This window comes from Seriola aureovittata, chromosome 9, assembly GCF_021018895.1.
Source record: "Seriola aureovittata isolate HTS-2021-v1 ecotype China chromosome 9, ASM2101889v1, whole genome shotgun sequence".
NCBI classification, from domain to species: domain Eukaryota; kingdom Metazoa; phylum Chordata; class Actinopteri; order Carangiformes; family Carangidae; genus Seriola; species Seriola aureovittata.
The window spans coordinates 25,542,117-25,558,558 of NC_079372.1; the positions used below are offsets into that span (position 1 = coordinate 25,542,117).

A 16,442-nucleotide genomic window follows, 5' to 3' on the forward strand; every position below is an offset into this window, starting at 1 on the left:
TCAGCGGTCGCGCGGAAACCCTCCCACTCTCCCCGTGCGCATTCACGCTGACAGCAGGCGCGCTCACTACATAAGAGGAAATCAGTTACGTTACCCAGCGAGCGACGTGAAGAAGAAAAACTTATCTCCGCTATCACAACTTCAGGTATGTGATTATTATTCTTTTGTAAAAGCCACTTTCACATATAGCTACTTAAAGGGGAAGTGCATACAAAATTGACTGTTATTTCTACATTTTAATTGACTTTAGATAGATAAACTGTAAGACTTTGGCCTTGTTCGCTTGTCAGTTTAGCCTAGTCATGGGCTAACGTTAGCATTGACATAGCCAAAACTCAGCACGGCTAAGAGGCTAACTGCTACTTTTGTTAGCTTCGCTTAGAAAACTCTTTGTTACACAAACAAACTGCTCCACATTTGTAAAACTTTTGGATCGGACACCACTATCACTGTTGTAGTTACAGTGTTAATGTAATGTTAAATCGCCGGGAGAACTAAAATAAAAAATAACAAACAGTGAAGCACTTATTACTGAGCCTTCAATCTACACTATAGCAGCTAACTCTCTGAGTTCATGTCAAAATGTTCTTAAGATTTCAGTTTGTCTTGGCCAGACTGAAAAGTTAATTGAAGTTAATGGCGGTCCTTTGTGTAACTTGTTTATCAAATATGAATATCTGGGTCAAACTATATAATCGAAGCCAAATGTCCTATAGTAATCAGAACAATGGCACATATTGCTTTAAAAAGTAGAAGTAAAGTTCAGTATTTTAAGTGAAACTCATTGTAGTGGAGTCACGTATTAAGGGTTGTAAAAGTGTATGTACTCAAAGTGCTAAAACAACCACTTTACCTACAAATCATATTGATTTCAGTTTAAAACTCACATAGTGCAGTGTATATGTCATCTATCACTTGTTAAATATAAACGCAAACAGGCAATATATAGGCTACTGTTCTTAGACATGTATACTTACACATACTGCACATAACTGCACATAACTATCTAGTGTATTAAGTTAGTTATTATATTATCATTTGATATCTTTTCTACTGTCCAGTTTCTCATCGCTGTATGTATGCATCTAAATTTTTCACCTACCTGCATGTACATATTAGTTATGTTTTTTTAATCTTTTACTATATATATATATATGTGTGTGTGTGTGTGTGTGTGTGTGTACTACACATACTTGCTGTGTGTTTATGTTTAAATTCCTGAACAGATATGGTTCTACATCATTAAATGTTCCATTTTATGTTTCTTCCTTTTTGCAGTTTTGTTGCTCACATCAATAACAATCATGCCAGTTATATGCATGTATGGTGTTGTGACCCTCATAACTTTTTCTTTCCCTCCAGCATTCAGCCTGGTCCACAAAGTGGTCTAAAGATGTCATCAGGTGCTCTCTTTCCAAGCTTGGTGAGCGGCTCCAGGGGAAGCTCCAGCAAATACCTGGTGGAGTTTCGTGCTGGTAAAATGACCCTGAAGGGGAACGTAGTGACACCAGATAAACGCAAGGGCATGGTGTACATCCAGCAGTCCGATGACTCCCTGATTCACTTCTGCTGGAAGGACAGGACGAGTGGGAATGTTGATGATGTGAGTTACCTTTAAACTAATAACTTCATGTTACATGTCAATCCCGTTAACCATAAAAATGTTTAATTAACTCAGCAGATCAGTCTACAAGAATAATACTCAAACTTGTACTTCATAGTGCAGGCTTGCAATTGGGCTGTCCCTGAGTGTTGATATGGAAATAATCAGTGAAGACAACTGGTCACATTTTGTTGAAAAATCAATGTGACAATAGTTGTTACTATATTCAGCCATGTTGTACATTCCAGATGCCACAAATAAAATGAGGTGACAGAACTCTTTAAAAAAAAAAAAAAAACCTCAGTTTTTCATTTTGCTTATTTCTCTTCTTTATGTATTTGCACATACAAGCAATGATTATACAACCAGTGCTGACACATTGAATCCTAATTTAGCTGGCCTTCCACAGAGCAAGCAAGGTGACCGTGTCTTTATTTTCAGAGCTGCAGTGGTGCTGCTGCTGCCTTGATTTCCCTTTTTGTAGCTGGCTGATGATAATTTGTTGTGTCAGAGCAACCTCACTGTTATTCCACTGTCTCTCTTGTGTGTCTTATGCTGTGCCTTTTCTGTTCCAGGACCTGATCATCTTTCCTGATGACTGTGAATTCAAGAGGGTGAACCAATGCACCACTGGGCGTGTCTATGTGCTGAAGTTTAAAGCTGGATCCAAGAGACTGTTCTTCTGGATGCAGGTGAGAGGAAGATGCTTCTCATCTTTTTTTAAAAGGAGAAGAACTGGAGTCTGTCTGTGTGAATGCGGGACATCTGTGTCCATTTGTGTGCAGACAGATGGATATTCAATACAGGGAAACTGAGTGGAAAATTGAAGTGGGAGGCAAAGAAAGCTGAACAAAAGAGACTGTTACACTCATGATGACAGGGAGTGCATGGCTGTTATTAGTGTATTTGTCAGGCAGCCACACATCTAATAGTTTTCTCCTTTATCTTCTCCAGTCCAGAGGTGAGGCATTGTGATATACCATTATTGCCAACAACTGTAATATTTAAAGTTAAATATTGATACACATATAATATGGTAATGGCAGATGTTAGTCGTTGTGGATCTTTTGTTTATTAGCTCATCTTGTTGCCTTTTCACTGTCCATTAAGTGTACTTTTGTACAGTTATGGTTACAGTCTCTCCACCTTCCGACTCATATTTGAGTGTAATTTATTTGCCAAAAAAGACACATAAACAAGGTTGTGTCCTCCTGTGGATGTGGATGAACATGAAAAAATACATGAATGCCATAGAATCTTTCTTTTATTATATAATTTGAATGTCTTTACTGCTTTAAAAAACTGGTAGCCAGTGGCTGCAGAGGGCAACTTACTCTGTAAGCTACTGTTTTAGAGCAGTAACTGATTTCTAGGAAAACTGCCGTTTTATCCAAGAGTGAAATTATTAAGTTCATTAATAAATAACGTGGTATCGAATGGGTGCACAGACTGGATGTGCTCGCTGATATGCAATCCAGTATTTTAGGCAGTATCGGAGGCATTTCCAATGCAGTCTATCAGTACTGTCTAACTCTAAGATAGTTGATACATATTTTTTCAATATGTTAATTTTCAGTGATGTCTGTAGAATTAGGTGGTTTATGAATTTAAAAAAAGCACAAATAATTTATATTTAGAGTAGATTTTTTTGGCTTTGTTTTCATTTATTTTTTTTATGTCAAATCTTCCTTGTCACTCACCACAGAAGAATAACTCAGACAGAACTGAGCCTGTTAATATGGTCAGTGGAGAATTTAGCTCAGATTTCAAGGATTTCTTCTGTGACTATTTTTCCTTCAGGAGCCAAAGACAGACAAGGATGAGGAGCACTGTCGCAAGGTGAATGAGTATCTGAACAACCCACCGATCCCCGGAGCACCAGGCAGCGGAAGCGGCAGCGGCCATGAGCTCTCTGCGCTCGGAGGAGAAGGGGGCCTGCAAAACCTCCTGGGAAACATGAGCCACAACCAGCTGATGCAGCTGATTGGACCAACGGGACTGGGTGGACTGGGTGAGCAGCACAAGGTTTTTTTAAATTATGTGTATGTGTGAATCATCTCTCACGCTCGGCACAGCAGAGACTTTCAGGTGATTGTAATGAGAAGGAAAGCCTTTCTCAGGAAGTAACTCTAAAAAACAAACCAAATAATGTTTTAAAATCGACTCCTTAAATAAATAAGAATTTCAGAACAATTTGGATGTTTTTTAATTTGTTTGTTTGTCCAAGGAGGCCTGGGAGCTCTAGCAGGGCCAGGACTTGCCAACTTGCTGGGCAGTGGAGGACCAGCCACAAGTAGCTCCTCATCCAGGTGAGACTGAACACGAGAAATACATCAGGATTAGCTCACATCGCTGCCATCCTCACAGAATAATCTGTTATATAGCAGATGTAAGATAATGCATGATCATAAACCACAGTGAGACCCCTTTTTCTTTCCTTAACTCTGTTCCCCTCTCCTTCTTTCCTAGCTCTCGTAGCCAATCAGCAGCAGCCACTCCTTCATCGGGTGGTGCCCCCAGACTGAGTTCCTCTCAGGCTCCCACCACCCCTGTGACTCCTGCTGCCTCAGCCGTGTCACCTACTGGTGTTGCTCCCTCCACACCAGGTACATGAAGTAGAAGACTGTGTCAGTACGTGGTCTCTGTCAGTCATTCACAGTTAAGAATGGCAGTCCTGACATGCTAGTGGTTGAGGCTGGTTGTTCCAAGTGTCTTGGAGAACTTGCCACAGTTCTTCCATGGCTTAGGCTGTCTCTGTGTCTTCTGTCTCTTCATGTGATCCAGAGTAACATCTAAATTGCCTAAAACTTTTGCACCGCACGGAATATTTACAGATCTGTAATCTGCATGTAATGGATCGTAACACATTTGAACTGCTTTCATGTGTGATGTTTTTGTTTTTGAAGCACTGCTGTCTTGGTTCAAGTATAACTAAGGGAAAGAAAACAAATCTTCATTGGCTACATTATCCTACAACCAGGGCAAATATTCAAATAACACTGTTGCATTAATATCACAATTTATTAGTTGGTTTCTGTCGTGCTATTATTTTTTAAATTTGATTGAATCTAGTGGAAAAGTTATTCAAATCGGTTTCATTGGCACCCCATAAAGTGGAAACTTCTTAGAAAACTGTCTTAATGATATCTTGCTGCAGTGACCTCCATCCAGAGAAAATAAAAATTCCATTTCATGGGGCCTCTTAATGAAAACCAAGAGTATCAAGTGTGTCAATTTCAATAACCCCTTTACTATTTGCATTGTATTATCAGAAAACCTCATAAAACCTCTTTGTTTTCCTTCTCGTTTCCAGCCTCAGCTCAGACTCCTCTGGCCCCAGCCTCTGTTGGAAGCCCTGCCCCCCACCAGCCCATCCAGCTGAGTGACCTTCAGAGCATCCTCGCCACCATGAATGTCCCAGCAACGGCTGCTCAGGGATCAGCAGGTGAGGAAAAGTCAGTCAAGAGTCAGAGTCAGGCTTGATTCAATGGAGGGTGTAAATCCTGGTTTGGCAGTGATACTGGACTTTGTCTGCTGCCCAAATTGCTGCAGGGCAAGTGTATTTGAACAACATGTCATACACAAAAGCCATGCTTTACATAATTCTTAAAAAAACATTATAAAGGCACAACAATATTTAACACAATGAATAATACCAACAAGACCTCCTTCTTCTTCTTCTCTAGTGGACCTGGCCAGTGTTTGCACCCCAGAGATGATGGCTCCCATCCTGACTAATGCTGAGGTCCAGCAGAGGCTCCTCCCCTTCCTCCCCAGCGGAGAGAGTTTACCACAGAGTGCCGAAGAGATACAGAACACACTCAATTCACCTCAGTTCCAGCAGGTAGATTGCGCACTAGCATACATTTGTGATAAAAGTAGAACTTTAACAGATGAAACAATGTCTTACAGCTGTATTTTCATTATGCCCTGATGAAGACCTTGCACCCACACCTGATAAGCTAAATCCAATGTGTCCACCAGCTCGTCTTGCTCAGTACACCTGATTCTAGCTAATTGGGTGAGGGTAGAGCGCGAGGAGATGGAACATAAGCAGTTGGATACCAGTCATCTCCATTTTTTTTTGTTAACAGTAAATATAACATGTTCTCACAGTTAATGTCATAGCCCATGTGTATGTTTAATTGCTTTCTGTTGAGGTCAGACAGGGTTGAATAATCCCCAATGACTGTGATTCCTCTGTCCTTCAGTCGATGAGTATGTTCAGCAGTGCCTTGGCCTCCGGGCAGCTCGGCCCTCTCATGAGTCAGTTTGGTCTGCCGGCGGAGGCTGTGGACGCTGCCAATAGAGGAGGTGAGAGGCATACACACCCTGCCAGTAAACTACAGTTTTGCCATTACCCTTGCTAACACAAAATGTAAACTAGTGATCTAGTGTAGACCTTGGTTCTTCCCATTAAAAAGTTATTCTACTTATCTCCTCCATTTTCTATTATTTACCATATACTAACATATGTATTTGCGACTCCTTTTTCAGATGTGGAGGCGTTTGCCAGAGCCATGCAGGGCACCAAAGGAGACTCCAAAGAGAAGAAAGAGGACGACGAGGACATGAGTCTGGATTAGAGCTGAACCTGCCGAGCCTCAGTGAACTCTATGATTCCGTTTCTTCTTCTATTTCACTACCTTTTCTTTACCTCACTCTCTCCAACGTTGTCTTACTCTTTTCTGTACCAAAGGCATCACTCTGCTCCTACTCAGGATGAAGCTGTAAACAGATAAGTTTGGCCAGTTTTTCCACTGTGACCACAAGTAAACTGGTTGACCTAACTGTTCATCAGCAGCTGTTTTGTTCTATCAACCATTAGTTTTACTCTGAAAAGAGAGAGAACAAGTTTTAATGTGTTTGGACTAAGCCTTAAAGTTTGATCTTATTTTCTTCTCTGTATTTCTGTTGTGACACCACAGTGCAGACTCGTAGCCTGAGTGAGTGCTGATACATACAGGCCTGTTTGTAATTTACTCTTCATAATAAAAAAACAATCACTGGCAAAGGAAAACAACTTTAACTCGTTGCTCATCTTTCACAGAAGAGAAACAAAGACTGAAGTTTATATGAAAAAAAAAAAAATGTATTTAGAAATGCATTTACAACACAAGGGGGGCTGGGAGTGAGGGGGAGGGACAGCTTATTCTTTCTGTGAGATATTTTTAAAAGTGGTTATATAACATACAAGCTTCACACGTTTGGTACAGGTTTACATTAACGACGGAATAGAGAAGGTAAACGCTGCCTGCACCCCGGACGGGACCAGACAGATGGCACAGTCTTTCGTCATGACACTTGGTTGTGTGATTATAGAGCTGGTCATGTGAATGTTTCAAATACTGTTCACTTACAATATTAATCAAATTTGGGGTTAATTACCTTGAATAGTTAGATGCATGGAGTTTTTCAGAAAAATTGGTGCTGATCAGTCGTAACTAAAACTTGGATGTTGTCACAAATAGTATTCACATCAAACTGGTAATTACAATAACTCCAATATGGAGTTGGAGAAAGAGGACTTGTCCACAATATTGTCAGTTTAAACAGTATCTGGAACAGCCAGTTACAAACCTGCTTTCATCACCTTTTCCTCTTTATATTCACTTAACGTATTTTGTGTTAAATGCTAAATTTGTCCAGTTTGAAGTCACTGACAACATAAATTCAGACTTCCTAAAAAAGCTCAGTCCTGGTCCGTGTTGCAGGAAACATTGTCCATCTGCGCTGCCTGAGGACGTTGCTCATACATTAGTGTTCACAGTGTACCGACTCAGTAGGTATCCTTAACATTCTCTGCTAGAGATGCACAATACACAGCTGTATACATCCTGAATCTGCAATGTGTTACAGATTCAGGAAAGTTGTTTGCAACCAAAAGACAAAATATGATCCAAGTTATAATTTATTTTTCATCATATCTAGAAAAAGCAAAGAAATTTCAGGTTGTGTTGTCTTTATTTACAATATACTACACATTTTATAATCGATTTATGATTGTAGAGTTGAAGTCTTTGTATCAGTGCATCTCTATGTGCAGACAGTTGTTACTGCTGTAGCACAAAAACAAACCAGTAATATTGCGACGACAAACAGGAAAATATAAAATATACATTTTTCTGAAAATAGACAATAAATATTAATATATATTTTAAATTAGCTACAGTAACATGACACCCACCACCAGTAATTTGTAGTTGGGGAATGTGAGGATAAGACTGTGTGCTGGGTTTACATGCGTGGGCAGCCCTGCGTCCCCACAGCTCCGTGCACGGCGAGTGGTTTTGACAACATAGCGGGTCGGTGGTTGATGGTCGCTCGGCGGACGCAGCCGTGGAACGCAGGGAGAGCGGGAACTGTGATGCCATCTGGTTTGACGGAGAAAGGAAAAACGTGTTATAGAGGAAACGACCACCAGATGTCTTCTTCACCTAACACCTACCAGCCAATCACAACATCCACTGGTGTCTGCAACTGTAAAATCACAACTGGTGGAATTACATCGTGTTATATGTGGTTGCATTCAGGCTGCTGTTGAGTTTGAGAGTTTCAAAGTTATTTAGATAGTAATATTTTGAGAACATGAAAATTAATTTGTTCAGGTCATTGTTCAGTATTAATACAGAGTTTGTTACTTCTCTCAGTTTCCTGTAGTAAATTAAACCTTGATGGTTTTTGAACGTGATTTAAAAAAAAAACTTTAAAAATGTGTCCTTGAGCTGTGACGAGCATGTTTCACCATTTTCCTCTATTTTAAAGATGAACTTATAGTATAATAGTTGTAATCCAAAAGAAAAGAAAATCATAACGAAAAAAGTAAAATCATAAATCATGATAATTATTGAAAAATCTATAATTTGAGGGGAAAAAATTAAATTTTTCTTTTAAATAAAACATTTGAAGGAGAAGATTTGGAGTTGGTGTTAAATGAGGGTTGAGCAGGATTTTTTTTTTTACCGATCAAAAAACACTTAATACTTATTCTTTCAGATCAGGGCAATACATCAACTGAGCTTCATTAAGTCCAATGCGCCTGACCACATCCTCAGCAAATAAATAAAATATAAACATAATCAACATTATGACTCGAACATTTAAGATCAGATCCACCGACTCAAGTTGGAAAAAACCTTAAATATTCAAAATAAGATAATTACACAGGACTGAAAAGGGATCAGCAGCAAAAACAGATTTGATTTGTCATTGTGGCAAACGTGTGTGTGTGTGTGTGTGTGTGTGTGTGTGTGTGTGTGTGTGTGTGTGTGTGTGTGTGTGTGTGTGCGCGCGTGTGTGCGTGTGTGCGTGTGTGTGTGTGTACTCACCAGGTACCCCTCCAAGGTAAACGGTCTCCTTGGCCCCTGTAGAGCGGCTCTGTTTGGGCCCGACACTGTGCTCACTGGCTGCATCCACATGGAGCTGCAGAACGTTATTCTTCTTCACCACTGGAGGCGCACACACAACACAACATCATTACAACAGCAATAACACAGCGAAACACAGTCACCGTGCATGTCGACCTAAACCCACCTGTGATCGTGTGCCAGTGTCCGTTACACAGAGGTTCCTCTGGAGTGAAGGAGGTAGAGAATTCACCTTTGCCACTGTTGACTGAGACGGTCACCTGCGCGCACACACACACACAAAATAATTTTTATGTTTTGTTAATGAATGACAAAGAGAGATCTCCACAGTAAAATTTAAACTGTATTCCTCTCTGATTGTTATTAAAACCCTCACTAGCGTGATCTCACCTCTCCCTGTCTGAGGACCAAACTCAGGTGTTGATCAGTTGACGTCCCAGCATGCAAGAGCAGCCCAGAGTCCAAGATGGGTCGAAGCTCTAACTGGATCTCAAGATCCCGACCCAGAACCAAGGACTCATCTGCAGGGAGGGAGAGATGGCCTTCAGTCAGAACACAGAAGCACTCAAACAAGAAAAACATGAGTGAAATAAAACCACACAGAGAGACGATAACTACCTATCACCATGTGTCCTCCCTGTCCAGAGAAGTACGCTCCGGGCTGCAGTGGGTTCTGGAAGCAGGACACCGTCCCCTGACTGTAAGTGGGGCTTCCTGCAGGGGCCTCGTTCAGTATCAGGTCCCTGACACAGCCCATGAAACCACCAGAGCCTGGGGCCTAGAGTTTATAATAGCACAATGAACAGTGTCAGATATTTGCTTTCTTTTTTAAATAAGTTTATTTGATTTAAAGGAAACTTCTGCTCTTTTATAAGCTGAATCTTAAATTTGTGTTGTTGGCCTACATTACTATGAGTTATAATAATATTTTATTTTATTTTATATTAGTTACAGTCACTATGTGTAAATTTTTTATGTGATTATTCCCTCTCTAAAATGATTTTGATGGTGGGAGAGGGACAGCAAGTTTTCATGTGTAGAAAAATGAGACAATCCCTGTGAGAACTGGTGCCGTCTACATGTTGCTTTCATGTCTTTATTCTGTGTCCATGGGTCCAACGTAGTCACAAATCTTTAGTCACATTATTGAAAATGTACAAATGCAGAAAATACATCAGCTCAAACCAATTCTTCAGTCTGATGGTCTGACAATTCACGTCCACTGTGTCATTAGACTCTGTAGTTAAAGCATTAGTTGGTAAGTAAAATGAGCTGCAACAATTTTCTTGATTAATCAATTAGTTAATCAGCAGGAAATTAATCAACAACTATTTTAATAATCACTGAATCCTTTAAGTCATTTATTATTATTATTATTATTATTATTATTTTTGTGTGACAATTTGCTGTTCATCTTTGTCTTATGATAGTGAACTGAATATCTATGTGATTATAATGGAGATTTTATACTACTCTCTAAAATTTTATTTATAACAATTAATTGATTAATCAAATACATACCTAGCAGATTAACTGATGGTGAAAATAACTGTTAGATGCAGCTCTAATTCTAACTGAAAACAATGAAGAATAAGATCCAGAGTGCATCAAGCTTAATACCAAAAAAATACCATATAAGACGCTTTATTTTCTTTATGATGATGTTATAATGAGATGGTGACTGATGCAGCTGCAGAGTAAGTCATGGTGCAGCTCTATACAGAAGAGCAAAAAGTAAAGCATGTTTAGCTCTTTACCAGCTCTATCAGTGCTATAACAAATACTGCAAAGCTGTAGCAGTGTGGATGTTGTACCATGAGTGAGGGCGGGGCTCCTCCAACATATAACGGCCCGGTGAGACGAGTCCTGTCTCCTCCGGGGAGTCTCTTAGACTGAGTGCTGATACCGTCGACGATCAGACTGATCTTCTCTCCCTCGCGCTTTATAAACACCTGAAGAGACATCAAGGCAGTGGCAGAGCAGCTTAGAAAATCTGTTCATCAAATTATGAGATAAGAATAGAAAGCGTCTTGTTACACTCAAACTAAATGTCTCTCTCTCTCTCTCTCTCTCTCTCACACACACGTCTCCTGTGCATCTTAGTCATGTGACCTGATCTGGTTCTCCATCTTACCGTGTGCCACTGTTCGTCGTTGTACTTCTTGCGGCTGCGCAGGCTGACCTTTCTCTTCCCTCCGTCCAGCAGAAGCAGCAGGAGACCGTTGGACACGCTAAGTGACATGAAAGATCCACCGCGCTGCCCGCCGGCCACATGAAGCACCAGACCATCAGAGGAGTTGATCCTCACCGACATGGAGATGTGAGGCCTGCAGACAGTGAGAGAGGGTGAGTCTTTTTCAGGACATCCATTGCCAAAAGTGTTTGCAGACAGCTCTCTATTTATGCAGTCAGGAGACGCACAGCCACTATTCACTCTTGTTGTAGCTCCGGTTTTGTCTCAACCAACTCCTGAGAAAAATATCTGGCTTGTCCACTGATCAACGTCCCACTTTCTTCTACAACAGCAGTGTGTGTTGGGTTTCTCAGAGCTAAAAACAGCAGCCTGAAAAGTGCCATAAAACCGAAACAGAGAGCTAAAAGCTGCTCAAAACTTCTTCTCAGTACATTTGTCACAGTGAGTGATTTGACATTTAGTAATAATTCAGAATTCCCTTCAAATTTTCCCTTAACTTGCCAATAAGTAGCAAAAAATACTTCACAACCCTTTGATCCTTTACTCGATAACACAAAGTCACCTTATTACTACAAATAAAAACTAACTGTTAGATGCTGGTGCATCTGGTTGAATAGCTTGTTCATTATTGTGTCACTCACATTGAGCTGAGCGAGCTCGGCAGAGAGTCGTATCTCTGGTAGCTGTGCGTGGAGCCGCTGAAGTGCGTCGCTCCGGCCTCCTGGTCCGACAGCTCCCCCTGGCAGGACTCCCTGGTGTTACGGCTGCGGGACCCCGATGGCTTCTTGTGCTTACCCTGAAAGACAGAGAGCGTATGTACCTTTAGCCTACAGCTGGGCACAGGTGATTAGGTCATATCAGCTGTTTATGTGTGTGCTAGCACCTTGAGTTTATTTTTTTTTATTTCTGGGAAAAAGCAGAATTTGCTGTGTGTGTGTGTGTGTGTGTGTGTGTACCTTAGGTTTGTTGGTGTCTTTTGGCTGCGCAGCGACAATCTGCTGAGGCTTTTTGGCAGCCGGACAGTCCAGAGGGACGTTGACGTTTTCTTTAACTTTCAGCAGATTCAAAACCATCTGAGTATCAGTTTGCCTGAGGACAAGGGGCATAAACACATTTACGGCTGAGCTAATAATAAACTCATCAGCAGATAACAATAGATCAATACATCAACTCTCTGTCTTTCAGCTTAAAACTTCTTCTGTCCAGATGTGTCTCCTGTTTAGACAATCAGACGAAACCACTGCCTACAACAGATAACATCACACTACAACACTGTATGCCCCTGAGCTCAGGCATCTTGTGTGTGCTGACGTTCAGACTTATTGAACTCATAACTTTCAACAGGAAAATCCAACATTTATTCCACAGTAGCTGAATAAGTTTTAGTTTTCTTGCTAGCTGCTATAACTTGTTCCCTTTGTTTAAATGCTATGCTATGCTGCTAAATGCCTTTTTAATTTTTAATCAAAATCTTACGGTGACATTGTGGTCATGTAGAATGCATAGGCCAACAAGACACCCTGTTAAAGGCTAAATTGAACCTAAATTTTCAAGGGAAACAAGATGGTCTACAAATCCACAATCATAGCTAATATTAATAACATCTCTTGACTTTAACACATTTCTCCCAATTTAGCAGCTATTTAATGGAAAATATCTATATATTACAACAACTGAAGAAGCTACTCTCTCTTCTCTCTTGTGGGGGATGAAACTGGAGTTAGATATCTTCCCTTTTTAGGAAATTTACCTGCTACAACAAAGACGATTCTTCCCTGTTTGATGACCTTATATTGAAGTTTCAGACTGACTTGTATTGCTCCTCCTGCCCTTCTTTCTCACCTCTTGATGAAAACATTGCTGATACATCCTGTGAGGTTGGTGGAGGTCTGGTCGGGCGTTCCTCCCAGGAAGGTGCCGCTCTGTGAGGCTGTGATCCCACGCCCCGTGCTCTCCACGCGGCCCTCCTTTGCTTTCTCATGCACGTCGTCCATGTACAGACGCATCCTGCAGGGGTGAGTCGTCAGGCAAGGTTGAGAGGAGCATGCTGGTTCTGAACCTAGATGTTTTATATTGATATTTCAATTACAAAAAGACAATGGGAGGTTCTTATCATCCTACCCCTTTGTGTTGATGTAGATGGAGACATAGTGGCTGTTGTCGTCGTTGTACGTCTTCTGCGTCCTGATCTCACTCTGTCCAGCCCTCACCACCACGTGGCCCTCATGCAAAACCACTTGACAAAGTCCTTCCTGTACACATACAACAAACACCGGTTAGGAGTGTGTGTGAAAAAAAGTCAACAAAGCAAACAACAAAAGACGACAAAGCAGGACGGAGGAAAGGATCAGGGGAAATACTTTTAAAGGTTACTGAGTCAGAAGGAAAGAAAAAGCTGTTGTTTAGTCTAAAGTAACAAAAAGACAAAATATAAGGAAAGATTAAGGGGAGAGAAAGCTCGTCCCACCTGATCGCGGTGGTGGAACATGAGGCCGTCCTTCTGGGCGGTTCTGAAGCTGAAGCTGGCGTAGAAGTTGTTCCTGAGCCTGGGGATGTTGGTCAGAGCCAATTCCAGGTAACTCTGACCAGAGAAATAAGCCTCACGAGACACCTGCACGAGCACACACATGGACAGGTCAACACATACTGTATTATTGTGTATATATGTGTGTTTTTTTATACCTTTAATATCAAAATAAAGGCACAATTCAAAGAAAAATGGGGGGCATTTCTATGTTTATCCCTTTCTGAAGAGGCAGATTTATGTATAATGGACAAGAATGTCGTAGAAATACTTCATGTTGGGATTTTCCTTTATTGTGAAACTGAGAGCAGGGGAGGATCAGTCAGAAAAGATATTCATTTGTAGGCAGATGATACAGTTATCTATATTATACAATCGCCCCGTATAAATCAAGCTCACTTATAATTTTACCAACTAAAACTGATCTGTCTGGAAATATGACTGGATGACAAATTAACTTTCCACACTCACATTGATAACTAATAAAAACTTGTTTTAAGAACCACAAATTCTTCCCAGTGAGAATAAAATCTTGCTTAGTTTACATTTTTATCTGTTCTAGGTTGTGGTTGACACCCTATCATTCATCTTTACATTTTACTATATTTTATGTATGTGGACTGAAAGGACATCACTAAAACCTCTTGGAAAACTTCCCGTCTATCACTACTCTAAAATAGTAGTAGACCACTCTAAAATACTTTTCCTGTTTCTACTACTCTAGATCATCTGGACGGATAACTCTCAGTGTCCTTAGAATCTGCTCGGATTTGGCAAAACTGCATTTTTGTACAACACAACTTGAGCTTCGAAACATTTACAAGATGATCTAGTGCTGGTTAAATAAAAACAAAACTACCACAACATCAAAGACAGAGATTAATATTCGACCTGACAGAGGATTGAGATTAAAATAGGAATAGCAAGTGCAAACTCTAATTATACTATTAATTTCATTTATTCCGTTTCATACAAGCTGAGTGATGAATCCTTACCAGCAGGTCAATGTCACAACCGAAGCTGACGCCAGAGCTCTTCATCCTCTTCAGGTCGATGTGAGAGCTCAGGGCCTTCACGTTCCTGAAACAGCCCTTCAGAGAGCCCTGCTTAGGAAACCAAGACCTCAACCTGAAGAGAGACAGACAGGAAACGACCTTTAAAGAGCTCTTTAACCAGTTTAACTGAACTGTGAACTGTGAGTGGCTGTGTGTGTCCCACTCACTTCTCAGGCATCTTGTCCTGTGGTACTCCTCCCAGGTAGTAGCTGCTGCTGAAGGCAGGGATGGCCTCTGTGAACTGGTGGTTGAAGAGGACGTTACGGTTGTTCCTCACCACAATGCGGTTCGGGCTTGCACGCAGGATGATAATCTCCAGCTACGCAGGTAAAAACAACAAACCACACATCGGAACCAATTAGGTTTTTGGTTTTTTGGCGGATGATGCCAAAACAAGGACGTCCTACACATAACTGCTTCAAACTAAAGCATATAAGACAGACAAACATAGAAACATGACAGACGTACAGCTTTTGATTCGGCGTCGCTGATCTTCAGGAAGTCTGACAAGGACTCTTTAGGCTCGAGTTCCACCAGCTTATCATTGAAGTCATAGAAAACCTTCAGTCTGCCCTTCAGCACTGCCAGACACAGGAACTGGTTCTGATGGAGGACAGAGACATGGAGAAAATCTTTGGCTATTTTCTATATATATTATATATTTAATATAATAATTAAGAAAGGGTTAATTAAGTGATTCCTTCAATGAATCAATCAATGAATTAATAAATGTGTGAAAAAAACTTCCAATGATTGTGGAATGAATGAATGAATGAATGAATGAATGAATGGTTGTTGGGAAAAACTCAATGAATGATTCAGAATGAATGAATGAATATGCACTGGGAAAGTTTAATAAATGTTTCCAGAATGAATGACTGGATGAATGTTGGAAAAAACTTAATGAGAAAGACAAGTATTTTAGATTTTAGAGTGAATGAATGAAATCGTGAGCGCTGGAAAACCAGTGAATGGTTCTAGAATAAATCAATGAGTGTTGGAAAAAACCTGAATAATGGTTCCACTAGATTAATGAATAAATGATTGATGAGAAAACATTATCAATGCATAAATTATTGATGTAATTAAAAGAAAAATGGATGTTTTTTTTTTTTTTTTTTTTAAATAATCTTTGGGGTTTTAATGCCGTTATGATAGCACAGTCGAGAGACACAGGAAATGGGGAGGCAGAGAGAGGGGGAATGACATGCAGTAAAGGGCCGTCCGATGCGGGACTCGAACCGGGGCCGACTGCAGCGAGGACTGTAGCCTCTACACATGTGGCGCCTGCTCAACCCACTGCGCCACTGGACGCCCCGAAAAACGGATGTTAAAATGAATGACTCACGATAACTCAATGTTGTGACAGGATGTTGTGAATGTTGTGATGCATCAATGAACAAATAACAAATAATTCACAAATAGAATTTTGAATTGATGAATAAATGAATGAATGGGTGAATGAGTGAAGTCTTTACCTTGTTTTGCAGCAGCAGCAGTATCCCTTTCTGTGAGAGCAGTTTGACTTCCTGTTCAAACCGCTGCATGCGAGGCGATTCTTCAGTGAAGGTGATCTGAGCGAAGCCGGTACCATCGAAATACGCTGCGTCGTTCTTCCAGGGCTGAGTCAGCACCGGCTTGGACCTGTTTGTTAACAGTTTTTATTCCATTGTGAGTCACACAGTGGAAAACAAATGGA

The 16,442-nt window shown here is 40.7% G+C and overlaps 2 protein-coding genes across 4 annotated transcripts in view; one reads left to right on the forward strand and one right to left on the reverse strand.

Annotated features, from left to right (window-relative positions):
* The first annotated feature begins 10 nt into the window (after positions 1-10).
* Positions 11-6,626, forward strand: adrm1 (ADRM1 26S proteasome ubiquitin receptor). 2 transcript variants are annotated; one of them, XM_056385505.1, is made up of 10 exons: positions 11-145; positions 1,363-1,603; positions 2,179-2,295; positions 3,404-3,614; positions 3,831-3,912; positions 4,073-4,209; positions 4,917-5,048; positions 5,290-5,447; positions 5,815-5,917; positions 6,101-6,626. In XM_056385505.1, exons 2-10 carry the CDS (start codon positions 1,394-1,396, stop codon positions 6,187-6,189), a joined length of 1,239 nt encoding a protein of 412 aa, XP_056241480.1. In that variant the 5' UTR covers positions 11-145; positions 1,363-1,393; the 3' UTR covers positions 6,190-6,626. The 2 variants fall into 2 exon arrangements, with proteins under 2 accessions (XP_056241480.1, XP_056241481.1); XM_056385506.1 differs by having other exon boundaries at positions 12-145; positions 3,834-3,912.
* Positions 6,627-7,496: 870 nt separating this feature from the next.
* lama5 (laminin, alpha 5) overlaps positions 7,497-16,442 on the reverse strand; it is an 88,501-nt gene continuing 79,555 nt past the window's right edge. For both annotated transcript variants that reach the window (XM_056385504.1, XM_056385503.1), the window contains exons 65-80: positions 16,222-16,387; positions 15,212-15,346; positions 14,911-15,062; positions 14,684-14,816; positions 13,632-13,775; positions 13,286-13,416; positions 13,007-13,171; positions 12,121-12,253; positions 11,806-11,960; positions 11,105-11,297; positions 10,785-10,922; positions 9,589-9,748; positions 9,361-9,491; positions 9,137-9,230; positions 8,932-9,051; positions 7,497-7,977 (exon numbers count right to left, since the gene is read on the reverse strand). In XM_056385504.1, coding sequence (XP_056241479.1) covers positions 7,841-7,977; positions 8,932-9,051; positions 9,137-9,230; positions 9,361-9,491; positions 9,589-9,748; positions 10,785-10,922; positions 11,105-11,297; positions 11,806-11,960; positions 12,121-12,253; positions 13,007-13,171; positions 13,286-13,416; positions 13,632-13,775; positions 14,684-14,816; positions 14,911-15,062; positions 15,212-15,346; positions 16,222-16,387 — 2,287 coding nt within the window. In that variant the 3' untranslated portion in view covers positions 7,497-7,840. The remainder of the gene's footprint in view (positions 7,978-8,931; positions 9,052-9,136; positions 9,231-9,360; positions 9,492-9,588; positions 9,749-10,784; positions 10,923-11,104; positions 11,298-11,805; positions 11,961-12,120; positions 12,254-13,006; positions 13,172-13,285; positions 13,417-13,631; positions 13,776-14,683; positions 14,817-14,910; positions 15,063-15,211; positions 15,347-16,221; positions 16,388-16,442) is intronic.